General features: G+C 48.4%; 2 protein-coding genes across 5 annotated transcripts in view; one reads left to right on the top strand and one right to left on the bottom strand.

Moving 5' to 3' along the window:
• Nucleotides 1-314: 314 nt before the first annotated feature.
• Nucleotides 315-13724, bottom strand: LOC131725050 (E3 ubiquitin-protein ligase BRE1A-like). 4 transcript variants are annotated; one of them, XM_059018453.1, is made up of 5 exons: nt 13681-13724; nt 11713-11912; nt 4293-4460; nt 3205-3440; nt 315-453 (listed from the first exon to the last, which is right to left on the bottom strand). In XM_059018453.1, the coding sequence occupies exons 2-5, from the start codon at nt 11872-11874 to the stop codon at nt 444-446; spliced, it is 576 nt and encodes a 191-aa protein (XP_058874436.1). In that variant the 5' UTR covers nt 11875-11912; nt 13681-13724; the 3' UTR covers nt 315-443. The 4 variants fall into 4 exon arrangements, with proteins under 4 accessions (XP_058874436.1, XP_058874434.1, XP_058874435.1 ...); XM_059018451.1 differs by lacking the exon at nt 13681-13724 and adding an exon at nt 13444-13530; XM_059018452.1 differs by lacking the exon at nt 13681-13724 and adding an exon at nt 13355-13451.
• A 3007-nt stretch (nt 13725-16731) lies between these two features.
• LOC131725049 (post-GPI attachment to proteins factor 4-like) overlaps nt 16732-17500 on the top strand; it is a 6300-nt gene continuing 5531 nt past the window's right edge. The window contains 1 exon segment of the mRNA XM_059018449.1: nt 16732-16872. Within this exon segment, the coding sequence (XP_058874432.1) occupies nt 16859-16872 (14 nt within the window). The 5' untranslated portion in view covers nt 16732-16858.

Below are 17500 nucleotides of genomic sequence, written 5' to 3'. Positions count from 1 at the left end.
AAGACATTTCAGAGGGCTGGATCGCATCAATATCAGGGTCTAGTGTTATATATTATAAAGACATTTCAGAGGGCTGGATCGCATCAATATCAGGGTCTAGCGCTGTATATTATAAAGACATTTCAGAGGGCTGGATCGCATCAATATCAGGGTCTAGCGCTGTATATTATAAAGACATTTCAGAGGGCTGGATCGCATCAATATCAGGGTCTAGTGCTGTATATTATAAAGACATTTCAGAGGGCTGGATCGCATCAATATCAGGCTGCAGTATTTACCTGCGATGTCTCCTCCCAGCCTCACGGTGGTGCTGTGTAAGCTGTCGCAGATCTCCAGCACCCTCTCAGTGAGCCGGTGGCTTGACTCCACCCTCTCCTGCAGGGCAGCCTCCATCTCATCACTGCTGCTGCTGGCCAGGGTGGCGAGGAAGGAGAGCGGCGGTCTCACTGAGGACTGGAGGGGAATTGCAGCTCAGTTAATACACAGAGACTGAGACACACACACACACACACACACACACACACACACACACAGAGACACACACACTGAGAAACACACACACACACACTGAGAAACACTGAGACACACACACAGACACTGAGAAACACTGAGACACACACACACACACTGAGAAACACTGAGACACACACACTGAGAAACACTGAGACACACACACACAGACACACTGAGAAACACTGAGACACACACACTGAGAAACACACACACAGACTGAGAAACACTGAGACACACACACTGAGAAACACACACACACACACACACACAGACAGACTGAGAAACACTGAGACACACACACTGAGAAACACACACACACCACACAGACAGACTGAGAAACACTGAGACACACACACTGAGAAACACACACAGACAGACTGAGAAACACTGAGACACACACACTGAGAAACACACACACACAACACAGACTGAGAAACACTGAGACACACACACACTGAGAAACACACACACAGACTGAGAAACACTGAGACACACACACAGACTGAGAAACACTGAGACACACACACAGACAGACTGAGAAACACTGAGACACACACACACTGAGAAACACACACACAGACTGAGAAACACTGAGACACACACACTGAGAAACACACACACACACACACAGACAGACTGAGAAACACTGAGACACACACACACAAAGACACTTACACAGAGAGGAGAGAGAGATATGCACACACACCCCGACAGAGAGACACTGACAGACAGACAGACACTTCATCTAATTATTAGAACAGCGAGTTCTCGGTTTCTCGATGACTTTTGTTCTTGGTCGAGTCTCTCTCGTGATTGATGAGAGAGGATCCAGTTGGATCCTGACTCTCCCTGGAGAGACAGACACACATTTCCACTCCTCCCCTCTCTCACACACTCACCTCTCTCTTCTCTCCTCCCCTCTCCAGCCCCAGCTCTCTCTCCTCCTCCTTCTCCCTCTCTCACACACTCACCTCTCTCTTCTCTCCTCCCCTCTCCAGCCCCAGCTCTCTCTCCTCCTCCTCTCTCCTCCTTCTCCCTCTCTCACACACTCACCTCTCTCTTCTCTCCTCCCCTCTCCAGCCCCAGCTCTCTCTCCTCCTCTCTCCTCCTTCTCCCTCTCTCGCACACTCACCTCTCTCTTCTCTCCTCCCCTCTCCAGCCCCAGCTCTCTCTCCTCCTCCTCCTCTCTCCTCCTTCTCCCTCTCTCACACACTCACCTCTCTCTTCTCTCCTCCCCTCTCCAGCCCCAGCTCTCTCTCCTCCTCTCTCCTCCTTCTCCCTCTCTCACACACTCACCTCTCTCTTCTCTCCTCCCCTCTCCAGCCCCGGCTCTCTCTCTCTCCTCCTCTCTCCTCCTTCTCCCTCTCTCACACACTCACCTCTCTCTTCTCTCCTCCCCTCTCCAGCCCCGGCTCTCTCTCCTCCTCTCTCCTCCTTCTCCCTCTCTCGCACACTCACCTCTCTCTTCTCTCCTCCCCTCTCCAGCCCCAGCTCTCTCTCCTCCTCTCTCCTCCTTCTCCCTCTCTCACACACTCACCTCTCTCTTCTCTCCTCCCCTCTCCAGCCCCGGCTCTCTCTCCTTCTCCTCCTCCTCTCTCCTCCTTCTCCCTCTCTCACACACTCACCTCTCTCTTCTCTCCTCCCCTCTCCAGCCCCGGCTCTCTCTCCTTCTCCTCCTCCTCTCTCCTCCTTCTCCCTCTCTCACACACTCACCTCTCTCTTCTCTCCTCCCCTCTCCAGCCCCGGCTCTCTCTCTCTCCTCCTCTCTCCTCCTTCTCCCTCTCTCACACACTCACCTCTCTCTTCTCTCCTCCCCTCTCCAGCCCCAGCTCTCTCTCCTCCTCCTCTCTCCTCCTTCTCCCTCTCTCACACACTCACCTCTCTTCTCTCCTCCCCTCTCCAGCCCCGGCTCTCTCTCCTCCTCCTCTCTCCTCCTTCTCCCTCTCTCACACACTCACCTCTCTCTTCTCTCCTCCCCTCTCCAGCCCCGGCTCTCTCTCCTCCTCCTCTCTCCTCCTTCTCCCTCTCTCACACACTCACCTCTCTCTTCTCTCCTCCCCTCTCCAGCCCCAGCTCTCTCTCCTCCTCCTCTCTCCTCCTTCTCCCTCTCTCACACACTCACCTCTCTCTTCTCTCATCCCCTCTCCAGCCCCAGCTCTCTCTCCTCCTCTCTCCTCCTTCTCCCTCTCTCACACACTCACCTCTCTCTTCTCTCCTCCCCTCTCCAGCCCCGGCTCTCTCTCTCTCCTCCTCTCTCCTCCTTCTCCCTCTCTCACACACTCACCTCTCTCTTCTCTCCTCCCCTCTCCAGCCCCGGCTCTCTCTCCTCCTCTCTCCTCCTTCTCCCTCTCTCGCACACTCACCTCTCTCTTCTCTCCTCCCCTCTCCAGCCCCAGCTCTCTCTCCTCCTCTCTCCTCCTTCTCCCTCTCTCACACACTCACCTCTCTCTTCTCTCCTCCCCTCTCCAGCCCCGGCTCTCTCTCCTTCTCCTCCTCCTCTCTCCTCCTTCTCCCTCTCTCACACACTCACCTCTCTCTTCTCTCCTCCCCTCTCCAGCCCCAGCTCTCTCTCCTCCTCCTCTCTCCTCCTTCTCCCTCTCTCGCACACTCACCTCTCTCTTCTCTCCTCCCCTCTCCAGCCCCGGCTCTCTCTCCTCCTCTCTCCTCCTTCTCCCTCTCTCACACACTCACCTCTCTCTTCTCTCCTCCCCTCTCCAGCCCCAGCTCTCTCTCCTCCTCCTCTCTCCTCCTTCTCCCTCTCTCGCACACTCCCTCTCTCCGGGTTGCTGTCGGAGTCCGGTTCCGGGGTCCGAGGGTTCTAGACTCTTGCGCTCCGAAGGTTCTAGAGCCTTCCTGTCACTCAGCGGCTCGGAGAGTTCCGAGTCCAGATCATATCGACGAATGATGAGACGGATATTCTCATCAAACTGAGAGGATAAGAGAGAGAGAGAGAGAGAGACAGAGAGAGAGAGAGAGGGGGAGAGGGGGAGGGAGAGTGAGAGAGGGGAGAGAGAGGGAGGGGGGAGAGGGAGGGGGGAGAGAGGGGGAGAGAGGGGGGAGAGGGAGAGAGGAGAGAGAGGGAGAGGGAGGGGGGAGAGAGGAGAGAGAGAGGGAGGGGGAGAGAGAGGAGAGAGGGGGAGAGAGGGAGAGAGAGAGAGGGAGAGGGAGGGGAGAGAGAGGAGAGAGAGGGAGGGAGAGAGAGAGAGGGAGGGAGAGGTAGAGGGAGAGGGATAGGAAGAGGGAGGGGGGAGAGGAGAGAGAAGAGCGAGAGAGAGAGGGAGAGGGGGAGGGAGAGTGAGAGAGGGGGAGGGAGAGTGAGAGAGAGGGAGAGAGGAGAGAGAGAGAGGGAGGAGAGAGAGAGAGGGAGGGGGAGAGGAAGAGGGAGGGGGAGAGAGAGAGAGGGGGAGGGGGAGGGAGAGAGGACAGAGAGAGGGAGAGGGAGGGGGAGAGAGGAGAGAGAGAGAGAGGGAGGGGGAGAGGAAGAGGAGAGAGGAAGAAGAGAGAGGGAGACTTTTAAAATCAATTTATTATCAGTACAGTTACAGTTTCAGGTTAAAGAAATCTCCCTCTCTCTCCAGGGCTGGTAATCAGACTCCTATCCCACAGCAGTGTGATCCAGTCCAGGTTTTACTACCAGCTTGATCAGCCCCAGTGTGTCTAGCTAACAAGCTCAGGTGTGTCTTATTATTAAACTCCTAGTGAAACCAGGACTGGATCACACTGCTGTGCAGCGGGAGTCTGGTTCCCAGCCCTGCCTCTCTCCCAGTGCTCCCAGTTACCTGGCTCCAGTAGCGGTTCAGGATGAGCAGGCTGGCATCGTCGGTGGCCTGCCTCCTCTCCAGACGCTCAATCGTCTCTCGCAGCTCGTCCTCGATCAGCTGCCGCTGGTCCAGCGTCTCAGCCAGCTTCCTGTTCTTCATCTGCAGAGCCTTGACATCCAGCTCCTCCTGCAGGACAGAGAGGAGAGTGTGACACAGGATAGAGAGGAGGAGTGTGACACAGGATAGAGAGGAGGGTGTGATACAGGATAGAGAGGAGGAGTGTGATACAGGATAGAGAGGAGGAGTGTGATGCAGGATAGAGAGGAGGGTGTGATACAGGATAGAGAGGAGGAGTGTGATACAGGATAGAGAGGAGAGTGTGATACAGGATAGAGAGGAGGAGTGTGATGCAGGAGAGAGAGGAGGAGTGTGATACAGGATAGAGAGGAGGGTGTGATACAGGATAGAGAGGAGGAGTGTGATACAGGACAGAGAGGAGGAGTGTGATGCAGGATAGAGAGGAGGAGTGTGATACAGGATAGAGAGGAGGAGTGTGACACAGGATAGAGAGGAGGAGTGTGATACAGGATAGAGAGGAGGAGTGTGATGCAGGATAGAGAGGAGGAGTGTGATGCAGGATAGAGAGGAGGAGTGTGACACAGGATAGAGAGGAGGAGTGTGACACAGGATAGAGAGGAGGAGTGTGATACAGGAGAGAGAGGAGGGGTGTGATACAGGAGAGAGAGGAGGGGTGTGATACAGGAGAGAGAGGAGGGTGTGATACAGGATAGAGAGGAGGAGTGTGACACAGGATAGAGAGGAGGAGTGTGACACAGGATAGAGAGGAGGAGTGTGATGCAGGAGAGAGGAGGAGTGTGATACAGGAGAGAGAGGAGGAGTGTGATGCAGGAGAGAGAGGAGGAGTGTGACACAGGATAGAGAGGAGGAGTGTGATACAGGATAGAGGAGGAGTGTGATGCAGGATAGAGAGGAGGAGTGTGATACAGGATAGAGAGGAGGAGTGTGATACAGGATAGAGAGGAGGAGTGTGAGACAGGAGAGAGAGGAGGGTGTGAGACAGGATAGAGAGGAGGGTGTGAGACAGGATAGAGAGGAAGAGTGTGAGACAGGATAGAGAGGAGGAGTGTGAGACAGGATAGAGAGGAGGAGTGTGAGACAGGATAGAGAGGAGGAGTGTGATACAGGATAGAGAGGAGGAGTGTGATACAGGATAGAGAGGAGGAGTGTGATACAGGAGAGAGAGGAGGAGTGTGATGCAGGATAGAGAGGAGGGTGTGAGACAGGATAGAGAGGAGGAGTGTGATACAGGATAGAGAGGAGGGGTGTGAGACAGGAGAGAGAGGAGTGTGATACAGGAGAGAGGAGTGTGATACAGGATAGAGGAGGAGTGTGATACAGGATAGAGAGGAGGAGTGTGATACAGGATAGAGAGGAGGAGTGTGATACAAGATAGAGAGGAGGAGTGTGATGCAGGAGAGAGGAGGAGTGTGATGCAGGATAGAGGAGGAGTGTGATACAGGATAGAGAGGAGGGTGTGATACAGGATAGAGAGGAGGAGTGTGATGCAGGAGAGAGAGGAGGGTGTGATACAGGATAGAGAGGAGGGGTGTGAGACAGGATAGAGAGGAGGGGTGTGAGACAGGAGAGAGAGGAGTGTGATACAGGAGAGAGAAGAGGAGTGTGATACAGGATAGAGGAGGAGTGTGATACAGGATAGAGAGGAGGAGTGTGATACAGGATAGAGAGGAGGAGTGTGATACAAGATAGAGAGGAGGAGTGTGATACAGGATAGAGGAGGAGTGTGATACAGGATAGAGAGGAGGGGTGTGAGACAGGATAGAGAGGAGGGTGTGATACAGGATAGAGAGGACGAGTGTGATACAGGATAGAGGAGGAGTGTGATACAGGATACAGGAGGAGTGTGATACAGGATAGAGAGGAGGGGTGTGAGACAGGATAGAGAGGAGGGGTGTGAGACAGGATAGAGAGGAGGAGTGTGATACAAGATAGAGAGGAGGAGTGTGATACAGGATAGAGGAGGAGTGTGATACAGGATAGAGAGGAGGGTGTGATACAGGATAGAGAGGACGAGTGTGATACAGGATAGAGGAGGAGTGTGATACAGGATACAGGAGGAGTGTGATACAGGATAGAGAGGAGGGGTGTGAGACAGGATAGAGAGGAGGGGTGTGAGACAGGATAGAGAGGAGGAGTGTGATACAAGATAGAGAGGAGGAGTGTGATACAGGACAGAGAGGAGGAGTGTGATGCAGGATAGAGAGGAGGAGTGTGATACAGGATAGAGAGGAGGAGTGTGACACAGGATAGAGAGGAGGAGTGTGATACAGGATACAGGAGGAGTGTGATACAGGATAGAGAGGAGGGGTGTGAGACAGGATAGAGAGGAGGGGTGTGAGACAGGATAGAGAGGAGGAGTGTAATACAGGATAGAGAGGAGGGGTGTGAGACAGGAGAGAGAGGAGTGTGATACAGGAGAGAGAAGAGGAGTGTGATACAGGATAGAGGAGGAGTGTGATACAGGATAGAGAGGAGGAGTGTGACACAGGAGAGAGAGGAGTGTGATACAGGATAGAGAGGAGGGGTGTGAGACAGGAGAGAGAGGAGTGTGATACAGGAGAGAGAAGAGGAGTGTGATACAGGATAGAGGAGGAGTGTGATACAGGATAGAGAGGAGGAGTGTGACACAGGAGAGAGAGGAGTGTGATACAGGATACAGGAGGAGTGTGACACAGGAGAGAGAAGAGGAGTGTGATACAAGATAGAGAGGAGGATTGTGACACAGGATAGAGAGGAGGGGTGTGAGACAGGATAGAGAGGAGGGGTGTGAGACAGGATAGAGAGGAGGGGTGTGAGACAGGATAGAGAGGAGGAGTGTGACACAGGATAGAGAGGAGTGTAATACAGGATAGAGAGGAGGGGTGTGAGACAGGATAGAGAGGAGGGGTGTGAGACAGGATAGAGAGGAGGAGTGTGAGACAGGATAGAGAGGAGGAGTGTAATACAGGATAGAGAGGAGGGGTGTGAGACAGGATAGAGAGGAGGAGTGTGAGACAGGATAGAGAGGAGGGGTGTGAGACAGGATAGAGAGGAGGAGTGTGAGACAGGATAGAGAGGAGGGGTGTGAGACAGGATAGAGAGGAGGAGTGTAATACAGGATAGAGAGGAGGGGTGTGAGACAGGATAGAGAGGAGTGTGATACAGGATAGAGAGGAGGGGTGTGAGACAGGATAGAGAGGAGGGGTGTGAGACAGGATAGAGAGGAGGAGTGTAATACAGGATAGAGAGGAGGGGTGTGAGACAGGATAGAGAGGAGTGTGATACAGGATAGAGAGGAGGGGTGTGAGACAGGATAGAGAGGAGGAGTGTAATACAGGATAGAGAGGAGGAGTGTGATGCAGGATAGAGAGGAGGAGTGTGATACAGGATAGAGAGGAGGGGTGTGAGACAGGATAGAGAGGAGGGGTGTGAGACAGGATAGAGAGGAGTGTGATACAGGAGAGAGAAGAGGAGTGTGATACAGGATAGAGAGGAGGAGTGTGATGCAGGATAGAGAGGAGGAGTGTGATACAGGATAGAGGAGGAGTGTGATACAGGATAGAGAGGAGGGGTGTGAGACAGGAGAGAGAGGAGTGTGATACAGGAGAGAGAAGAGGAGTGTGATACAGGATAGAGAGGAGGAGTGTGATGCAGGATAGAGAGGAGGAGTGTGATACAGGATAGAGGAGGAGTGTGATACAGGAGAGAGGAGTGTGATACAGGATAGATAGGAGGAGTGTGATACAGGATAGATAGAAGGAGTGTGATACAGGATAGAGAGGAGGAGTGTGACACAGGATAGAGAGGAGGAGTGTGATGCAGGAGAGAGAGGAGGGTGTGATACAGGATAGAGAGGAGGAGTGTGATACAGGATAGAGAGGAGGAGTGTGATACAGGAGAGAGAGGAGGGTGTGATACAGGATAGAGGAGGAGTGTGTGACACAGGATAGAGAGGAGGAGTGTGATGCAGGATAGAGAGGAGGAATGTAATACAGGATAGAGGAGGAGTGTGTGACACAGGATAGAGAGGAGGAGTGTGATGCAGGATAGAGAGGAGGGGTGTGATACAGGACAGAGAGGAGGAGTGTGATGCAGGATAGAGAGGAGGGTGTGAGACAGGATAGAGGAGGAGTGTGATGCAGGATAGAGAGGAGGAGTGTGATACAGGATAGAGAGGAGGAGTGTGATACAGGATAGATAGGAGGAGTGTGATACAGGATAGATAGGAGGAGTGTGATACAGGATAGAGAGGAGGAGTGTGATACAGGATAGAGGAGGAGTGTGATACAGGATAGAGAGGAGGTGTGTGATACAGGATAGATAGGAGGAGTGTGATACAGGATAGATAGGAGGAGTGTGATACAGGATAGAGAGGAGGAGTGTGATACAGGATAGAGGAGGAGTGTGATACAGGATAGAGAGGAGGAGTGTGATACAGGATAGAGAGGAGGGGTGTGATACAGGATAGAGGAGGGTGTGATACAGGATAGAGAGGAGGAGTGTGATACAGGATAGAGAGGAGGGGTGTGATACAGGATAGAGAGGAGGAGTGTGATACAGGATAGAGGAGGAGTGTGATACAGGATAGAGAGGAGGAGTGTGATACAGGATAGAGGAGGAGTGTGATACAGGAGAGAGGAGGAGTGTGATACAGGATAGATAGGAGGAGTGTGATACAGGATAGAGAGGAGGGGTGTGATACAGGATAGAGAGGAGCAGTGTGATACAGGATAGAGGAGGAGTGTGATACAGGATAGAGGAGGAGTGTGATGCAGGATAGAGAGGAGTGTGACACAGGATAGAGGAGGAGTGTGATACAGGATAGAGGAGGAGTGTGATACAGGAGAGAGGAGGAGTGTGATACAGGATAGAGAGGAGGGGTGTGATACAGGATAGAGAGGAGGGTGTGATACAGGATAGAGAGGAGGAGTGTGATACAGGATAGAGAGGAGGGGTGTGATACAGGATAGAGGAGGGGTGTGATACAGGATACAGGAGGAGTGTGATACAGGATAGAGAGGAGTGTGACACAGGAGAGAGGAGGAGTGTGATGCAGGACAGAGAGGAGGAGGAGTGTGATACAGGATAGAGGAGGAGTGTGATACAGGATAGAGGAGCAATGTGATGCAGGACAGAGAGGAGGAGTGTGATACAGGATAGAGGAGGAGTGTGATGCAGGATAGAGAGGAGGGTGTGATACAGGATAGAGAGGAGGGGTGTGAGACAGGATAGAGAGGAGGGGTGTGAGACAGGATAGAGAGGAGGGGTGTGAGACAGGATAGAGAGGAGGGGTGTGAGACAGGAGAGAGAGGAGTGTGATACAGGAGAGAGAAGAGGAGTGTGATACAGGATAGAGGAGGAGTGTGATACAGGACAGAGAGGAGGAGTGTGATGCAGGAGAGAGGAGGTGATACAGGAGAGAGAGGAGGAGTGTGATACAGGATAGAGGAGGAGTGTGATACAGGATAGAGAGGAGGAGTGTGACACAGGAGAGAGAGGAGTGTGATACAGGATACAGGAGGAGTGTGACACAGGAGAGAGAAGAGGAGTGTGATACAAGATAGAGAGGAGGATTGTGACACAGGATAGAGAGGAGGAGTGTGAGACAGGATAGAGAGGAGGGGTGTGAGACAGGATAGAGAGGAGGGGTGTGAGACAGGATAGAGAGGAGGAGTGTAATACAGGATAGAGAGGAGGGGTGTGAGACAGGATAGAGAGGAGGAGTGTGAGACAGGATAGAGAGGAGGAGTGTAATACAGGATAGAGAGGAGGGGTGTGAGACAGGATAGAGAGGAGTGTGATACAGGATAGAGAGGAGGGGTGTGAGACAGGATAGAGAGGAGGGGTGTGAGACAGGATAGAGAGGAGGAGTGTGATGCAGGATAGAGAGGAGGAGTGTGATGCAGGATAGAGGAGGAGTGTGATACAGGATAGAGAGGAGGAGTGTGATACAGGATAGAGAGGAGGAGTGTGATGCAGGATAGAGATGAGGGGTGTGATACAGGATAGAGAGGAGGGGTGTGAGACAGGATAGAGATGAGGGGTGTGATACAGGATAGAGAGGAGGGGTGTGATGCAGGATAGAGAGGAGGAGTGTGATACAGGATAGAGAGGAGGAGTGTGATGCAGGATAGAGATGAGGGGTGTGAGACAGGATAGAGAGGAGGGGTGTGAGACAGGATAGAGATGAGGGGTGTGATACAGGATAGAGAGGAGGGGTGTGAGACAGGATAGAGAGGAGGAGTGTAATACAGGATAGAGAGGAGGGGTGTGAGACAGGATAGAGAGGAGTGTGATACAGGATAGAGAGGAGGGGTGTGAGACAGGATAGAGAGGAGGAGTGTGAGACAGGATAGAGAGGAGGAGTGTAATACAGGATAGAGAGGAGGGGTGTGAGACAGGATAGAGAGGAGGAGTGTGAGACAGGATAGAGAGGAGTGTGATACAGGATAGAGAGGAGGGGTGTGAGACAGGATAGAGAGGAGGAGTGTGAGACAGGATAGAGAGGAGGAGTGTAATACAGGATAGAGAGGAGGGGTGTGAGACAGGATAGAGAGGAGTGTGATACAGGATAGAGAGGAGGAGTGTGATACAGGATAGATAGGAGGAGTGTGATACAGGATAGAGGAGGAGTGTGATACAGGAGAGAGGAGTGTGATGCAGGATAGAGAGGAGCTGATACAGGATAGGAGTGTGGCACGGAGTTTCGTGAGAATCGGATCAGAGTTTCTACAGATAGATGGAGAAATGTACAACAGACAGACAGACAGACAGACAGACAGACAGACAGACAGACAGACAGACAGACAGAGCCCCACAATCCTGTTCAGTTTGACACTACAATATAATCCCTTCTTCTTGGGGTCTGTGTTAGTTTACTACATTCTGAAAAGAGTTTAGTTTCATTAAAGCTGCAGACAGACAGACAGACAGACAGACAGACAGACAGACAGAGCCCCACAATCCTGTTCAGTTTGACACTACAATATAATCCCTTCTTCTTGGGGTCTGTGTTAGTTTACTACATTCTGAAAAGAGTTTAGTTTCATTAAAGCTGCAGACAGACAGACAGACAGACAGACAGAGCCCCACAATCCTGTTCAGTTTGACGCTACAATATAATCCCTTCTTCTTGGGGTCTGTGTTAGTTTACTACATTCTGAAGAGAGTTTAGTTTCATTAAAGCTGCAGACAAAGAGCCCCTATTCCCTCACAATCACATAGACAGACAGACACACAGACAGACAGCTTCACAATCTGATCCTCTCAGTATCTTCCTCTATAACTGTCATTGTTATTATAATAGTCGCTGACCCCTGGGGTCTGATCCAAGTTGAGGGGTTTTCAATTGAACCCGTACCGTGCTCGAGACTCCTCCCACTTTGATGACAGTCTCCACCGTGGTCCCGCCCCCTTCCTCTCCTCCTCCTCCTGCTGCTCCATCTCGCTCCCTCTCTCTCTTCTTCTCCGGAGGGGCGGAGGTCGAGGGTTCACTCCCTGCCGGCCTCTTCAGTCCTGACATCACTCAGGTCAAGGGTCACACCGGAATCGCAAAAAAATCTGCAGAAACATTTTAAAACCAGGGATGGGAATGAGACTCCCGCTGCACAGCAGTGTGATCCAGTCCTGGTTTCACTGGGAGTTTAATAATAAGACACACCTGAGCTTGTTAGCTAGACACACTGGGGCTGATCAAGCTGGTAGTAAAACCTGGACTGGATCACACTGCTGTGCAATAGGAGTCTGATTACCAGCCTTGCAATGTAATTCCAGTCCAGTCTAGTGATATTAAACTGCAGTTACAATGTAATTCCAGTCCAGTCTAGTGATATTAAACTGCAGTTACAATGTAATTCCAGTCCAGTCTAGTGATATTAAACTGCAGTTACAATGTAATTCCAGTCCAGTCTAGTGATATTAAACTGCAGTTACAATGTAATTCCAGTCCAGTCTAGTGATATTAAACTGCAGTTACAATGTAATTCCAGTCCAGTCTAGTGATATTAAACTGCAGTTACAATGTAATTCCAGTCTAGTCTAGTGATATTAAACTGCAGTTACAATGTAATTCCAGTCCAGTCTAGTGATATTAAACTGCAGTTACAATGTAATTCCAGTCCAGTCTAGTGATATTAAACTGCAGTTACAATGTAATTCCAGTCCAGTCTAGTGATATTAAACTGCAGTTACAATGTAATTCCAGTCCAGTCTAGTGATATTAAACTGCAGTTACAATGTAATTCCAGTCCAGTCTAGTGATATTAAACTGCAGTTACAATGTAATTCCAGTCCAGTCTAGTGATATTAAACTGCAGTTACAATGTAATTCCAGTCCAGTCTAGTGATATTAAACTGCAGTTACAATGTAATGTATTATCACAGAATAAATGGCTGAATCTGACCCGTCCAGCTCTCCCGATCTCCACACGGCTCCGAAACGCGCAGTTCTGTAAGACGTTATTTTAAGGCAATAGATTTCATTGTATAAAGTTTATTTATTTTCCTTTAAGGGTTTAATATGGAAGCCAATTCTCCCACCAAAATAAACGCAATACATTTTAAACTTCCATTGTAAGGTTGACCTAGTATCGCATTATTTTGACCTAGTATCTTATCCCAAGTCGAAATAACGAGATAGTAAGTCGAAATAACGAAATAGTATGTCAACCTTATAATGGAGATTTAAAATATATTTCGTTGTGTTTTTTTTTGTGGCTTCCATAGTTTTTATGCTTCCTGGAGGATTTCGTTTGAACTGAAGCGCATCAATATTAAACCGCGTTACGCGTTTTTCACGTCAAGAGATTTTGTGTGCGTGTGTAGTTATGTTTTAAATACTCAAAAACCAGACGCAATCATTTTTTTGGGGGGGGCATCGTAAATTAAAATCATTTTTAAACCACGTTATGTTTTCATAGAAACGCTTCACTTATCTTGCAGACAAATACGTCATCATGCACGCCGTACATTTGCGTCTAACATAAACAGATGCGTCTACTTACGCGCGTCGGTTTGTGCGTGCGTATGACGAGGCGGGTGGCTGTATTTTGAACATGCGTGTCTATTATAAAGAAACAGACGGATTTCTTACCCGCGAATGTTTTTAACACAATTCTATTTAACTGCTATTCTCTTCCAGCTCCGTTTTCTCGCTCCAGAAATGGAGGCTAAATATCACAGACACACTGAAAACACACTAGACTATATTTTTGAGGTTTACTTTAGCGGTCAACTTCGTCTCCTATCGGCCGGAGGACTGTATTGCAACAACAGAGACTCATAATTCTAGTTACACGACACTAACCCTCTTTAAAATCCATTCTCTCACCTCTTATTAGCTTTATTAACATGATCACCGGCCCCTCCCTTTAAAGGAGCGCTGACCATCTTTAAAATCCATTCTCTCGCCTCTTATTAGCTTTATTAACATGATCACTGGCCCCTCCCTTTAAAGGACAGCTGACCATCTTTAAAATCCATTCTCTCACCTCTTATTAGCTTTATTAACATGATCACCGGCCCCTCCCTTTAAAGGAGCGCTGACCATCTTTAAAATCCATTCTCTCGCCTCTTATTAGCTTTATTAACATGATCACCGGCCCCTCCCTTTAAAGGAGCGCTGACCATCTTTAAAATCCATTCTCTCACCTCTTATTAGCTTTATTAACACGATCACCGGCCCCTCCCTTTAAAGGAGCGCTGACCATCTTTAAAATCCATTCTCTCACCTCTTATTAGCTTTATTAACATGATCACCGGCCCCTCCCTTTAAAGGAGCGCTGATCATCTTTAAAATCCATTCTCTCACCTCTTATTAGCTTTATTAACAGGATCACCGGCCCCTCCCTATAAAGGAGCGCTGACCATCTTTAAAATCCATTCTCTCACCTCTTATTAGCTTTATTAACATGATCACCGGCCCCTCCCTTTAAAGGAGCGCTGATCATCTTTAAAATCCATTCTCTCACCTCTTATTAGCTTTATTAACATGATCACCGGCCCCTCCCTTTAAAGGAGCGCTGACCATCTTTAAAATCCATTCTCTCACCTCTTATTAGCTTTATTAACATGATCACCAGCCCCTCCCTATAAAGGAGCGCTGACCATCTTTAAAATCCATTCTCTCTCCTCTTATTAGCTTTATTAACATGATCACCGGCCCCTCCCTTTAAAGGAGCGCTGACCATCTTTAAAATCCATTCTCTCACCTCTTATTAGCTTTATTAACATGATCACCGGCCCCTCCCTTTAAAGGAGCGCTGATCATCTTTAAAATCCATTCTCTCACCTCTTATTAGCTTTATTAACAGGATCACCGGCCCCTCCCTATAAAGGAGCGCTGACCATCTTTAAAATCCATTCTCTCACCTCTTATTAGCTTTATTAACATGATCACCGGCCCCTCCCTTTAAAGGAGCGCTGATCATCTTTAAAATCCATTCTCTCACCTCTTATTAGCTTTATTAACATGATCACCGGTCCCTCCCTTTACAGGAGCGCTGACCATCTTTAAAATCCATTCTCTCACCTCTTATTAGCTTTATTAACATGATCACTGCCCCCTCCCTTTAAAGGAGCGCTGATCATCTTTAAAATCCATTCTCTCACCTCTTATTAGCTTTATTAACATGATCACCGGCCCCTCCCTTTAAAGGAGCGCTGACCATCTTTAAAATCCATTCTCTCACCTCTTATTAGCTTTATTAACACGATCACTGGCCCCTCCCTTTAAAGGAGCGCTGACCATCTTTAAAATCCATTCTCTCACCTCTTATTAGCTTTATTAACATGATCACCGGCCCCTCCCTTTAAAGGAGCGCTGATCATCTTTAAAATCCATTCTCTCACCTCTTATTAGCTTTATTAACAGGATCACCGGCCCCTCCCTATAAAGGAGCGCTGACCATCTTTAAAATCCATTCTCTCACCTCTTATTAGCTTTATTAACATGATCACCGGCCCCTCCCTTTAAAGGAGCGCTGATCATCTTTAAAATCCATTCTCTCACCTCTTATTAGCTTTATTAACATGATCACCAGCCCCTCCCTATAAAGGAGCGCTGACCATCTTTAAAATCCATTCTCTCTCCTCTTATTAGCTTTATTAACATGATCACCGGCCCCTCCCTTTAAAGGAGCGCTGACCATCTTTAAAATCCATTCTCTCACCTCTTATTAGCTTTATTAACATGATCACCGGCCCCTCCCTATAAAGGAGCGCTGACCATCTTTAAAATCCATTCTCTCTCCTCTTATTAGCTTTATTAACATGATCACCGGCCCCTCCCTTTAAAGGAGCGCTGACCATCTTTAAAATCCATTCTCTCACCTCTTATTAGCTTTATTAACATGATCACCGGTCCCTCCCTTTAAAGGAGCGCTGACCATCTTTAAAATCCATTCTCTCACCTCTTATTAGCTTTATTAACATGATCACCGGCCCCTCCCTTTAAAGGAGCGCTGACCATCTTTAAAATCCATTCTCTCACCTCTTATTAGCTTTATTAACATGATCACCGGCCCCTCCCTTTAGAGGAGCGCTGACCATCTTTAAAATCCATTCTCTCACCTCTTATTAGCTTTATTAACATGATCACCGGCCCCTCCCTTTAAAGGAGCGCTGACCATCTTTAAAATCCATTCTCTCACCTCTTATTAGCTTTATTAACATGATCACCGGCCCCTCCCTTTAAAGGAGCGATGACCATCTTTAAAATCCATTCTCTCACCTCTTATTAGCTTTATTAACATGATCACCGGCCCCTCCCTTTAAAGGAGCGATGACCATCTTTAAAATCCATTCTCTCACCTCTTATTAGCTTTATTAACATGATCACCGGCCCCTCCCTTTAGAGGAGCGCGGAAAGTAATTTGCCATTGATCAGATTACAAATCCTTAAAAAAAAAAAAAATCTCACATCTGCCGGAATTGATATATGAGGACATTATATGATATTTCAGTGCAGATTGCGATAGTGGAAGTAAGTTTATTGCAAACCTTATTATTTTTGTTAGAAATTGATTTTATTCACAAGTGCACTCGGAGAGAAGTGAAGCCTTCAAGCCTTAGATTTTATGCAGGAGATTAAAATCTACGTAAAATCTATAAAACTGGTCAACTCCAAATTAGCTTGTAAGTCATATGATGTTTAAGAAAATGCTTTACTGTTTAATATGTAATTCAGTGTTCAATGTCTTCCTGTTATTATTATTATTATTATTATTATTATTATTAGGTCGCCGTGTCTTTAGCATCGTTTGAATCGTTACTTTATTTTTCTGGTCATTTCTGAATCTGTTCTTTTAATAATTAATATTAAAAAGTCCTTGACGCTTCCGCCCGCCCCTTTAATCGTGAGTGACGCCGCTAGACCTCATCTGATTGGCTGGTTCCGGGTCCTGGGGGCGGTGCCCCGCTAGCGAACACAATCTACTACAGGTCGCGGAATGGACCAAAAAACAGCTGACGAAAAAAGTACAGCGTAAAAGAAACGAGGCGAAGCTGGAATGGTAAAACTAAGGTAAGGCGCGTATTTTAGTCGTTTTAATGAAACTCTTCATCAAAGTATATATATAATTTAAAGGTCAAATTCACGTCGGATTTTTACAAGAGTGACAGAAAACGCAGGTGGCGTTTTTCAGAATTGGCTGAATGTTAATGGTGGACGAGTCGAGTCACTCACACTAATAATTCTGGAGCTATAGCGTCTCAACTCTGTGATCACCAAGCTAGATCGTTTTTATATTCAATTTTTAAATCCTAACCAAACATGCCAACAGCCCTTAATGCAACATGGTCCGAATGGCCTCCTCTCGTTTGTAAACTTTCTTATATAGTCGGGATAGGAGGCTGTGTGGCTCAGTGGTTAAAGAAAGGGACTTGTAACCAGGAGGTCCCCGGTTCAAATCCCACCTCAGCCACTGACTCATTGTGTGACCCTGAGCAAGTCACTTAACCTCCTTGTGCTCCGTCTTTCGGGTGAGATGTAATTGTAAGTGACTCTGCAGCTGATGCATAGTTCACACACCCTAGTCTCTGTAAGTCGGATAAAGGCGTCTGCTAAATAAACAAATAATAGACCCGATTTCTTAGCAGATGTCCCGATGAAAAGAAAAATCATTTATTTTGCACAGCAGAGTTGGTGAAAA

Source organism: Acipenser ruthenus, chromosome 60, assembly GCF_902713425.1.
Source record: "Acipenser ruthenus chromosome 60, fAciRut3.2 maternal haplotype, whole genome shotgun sequence".
Classification (NCBI taxonomy): Eukaryota; Metazoa; Chordata; class Actinopteri; order Acipenseriformes; family Acipenseridae; genus Acipenser; species Acipenser ruthenus.
The sequence above is the reverse complement of the archived record's forward strand: the minus strand, read 5'-3'. Positions and strand labels throughout refer to the sequence as shown.

What these genes read in the sequence shown, in the direction of transcription:
- LOC131725050 (XM_059018453.1), bottom strand. Translation starts at nt 11,874, where the DNA reads ATGTCAGGACTGAAGAGGCCGGCAGGGAGTGAACCCTCGACCTCCGCC. An exon ending in TGGGAGGAGTCTCGAGCACG is followed by an intron (nt 4,461 to 11,712) that starts GTACGGGTTCAA and finishes TCTGTCCTGCAG; the next exon opens with GAGGAGCTGGATGTCAAGGC. An exon ending in TGAACCGCTACTGGAGCCAG is followed by an intron (nt 3,441 to 4,292) that starts GTAACTGGGAGC and finishes TTATCCTCTCAG; the next exon opens with TTTGATGAGAATATCCGTCT.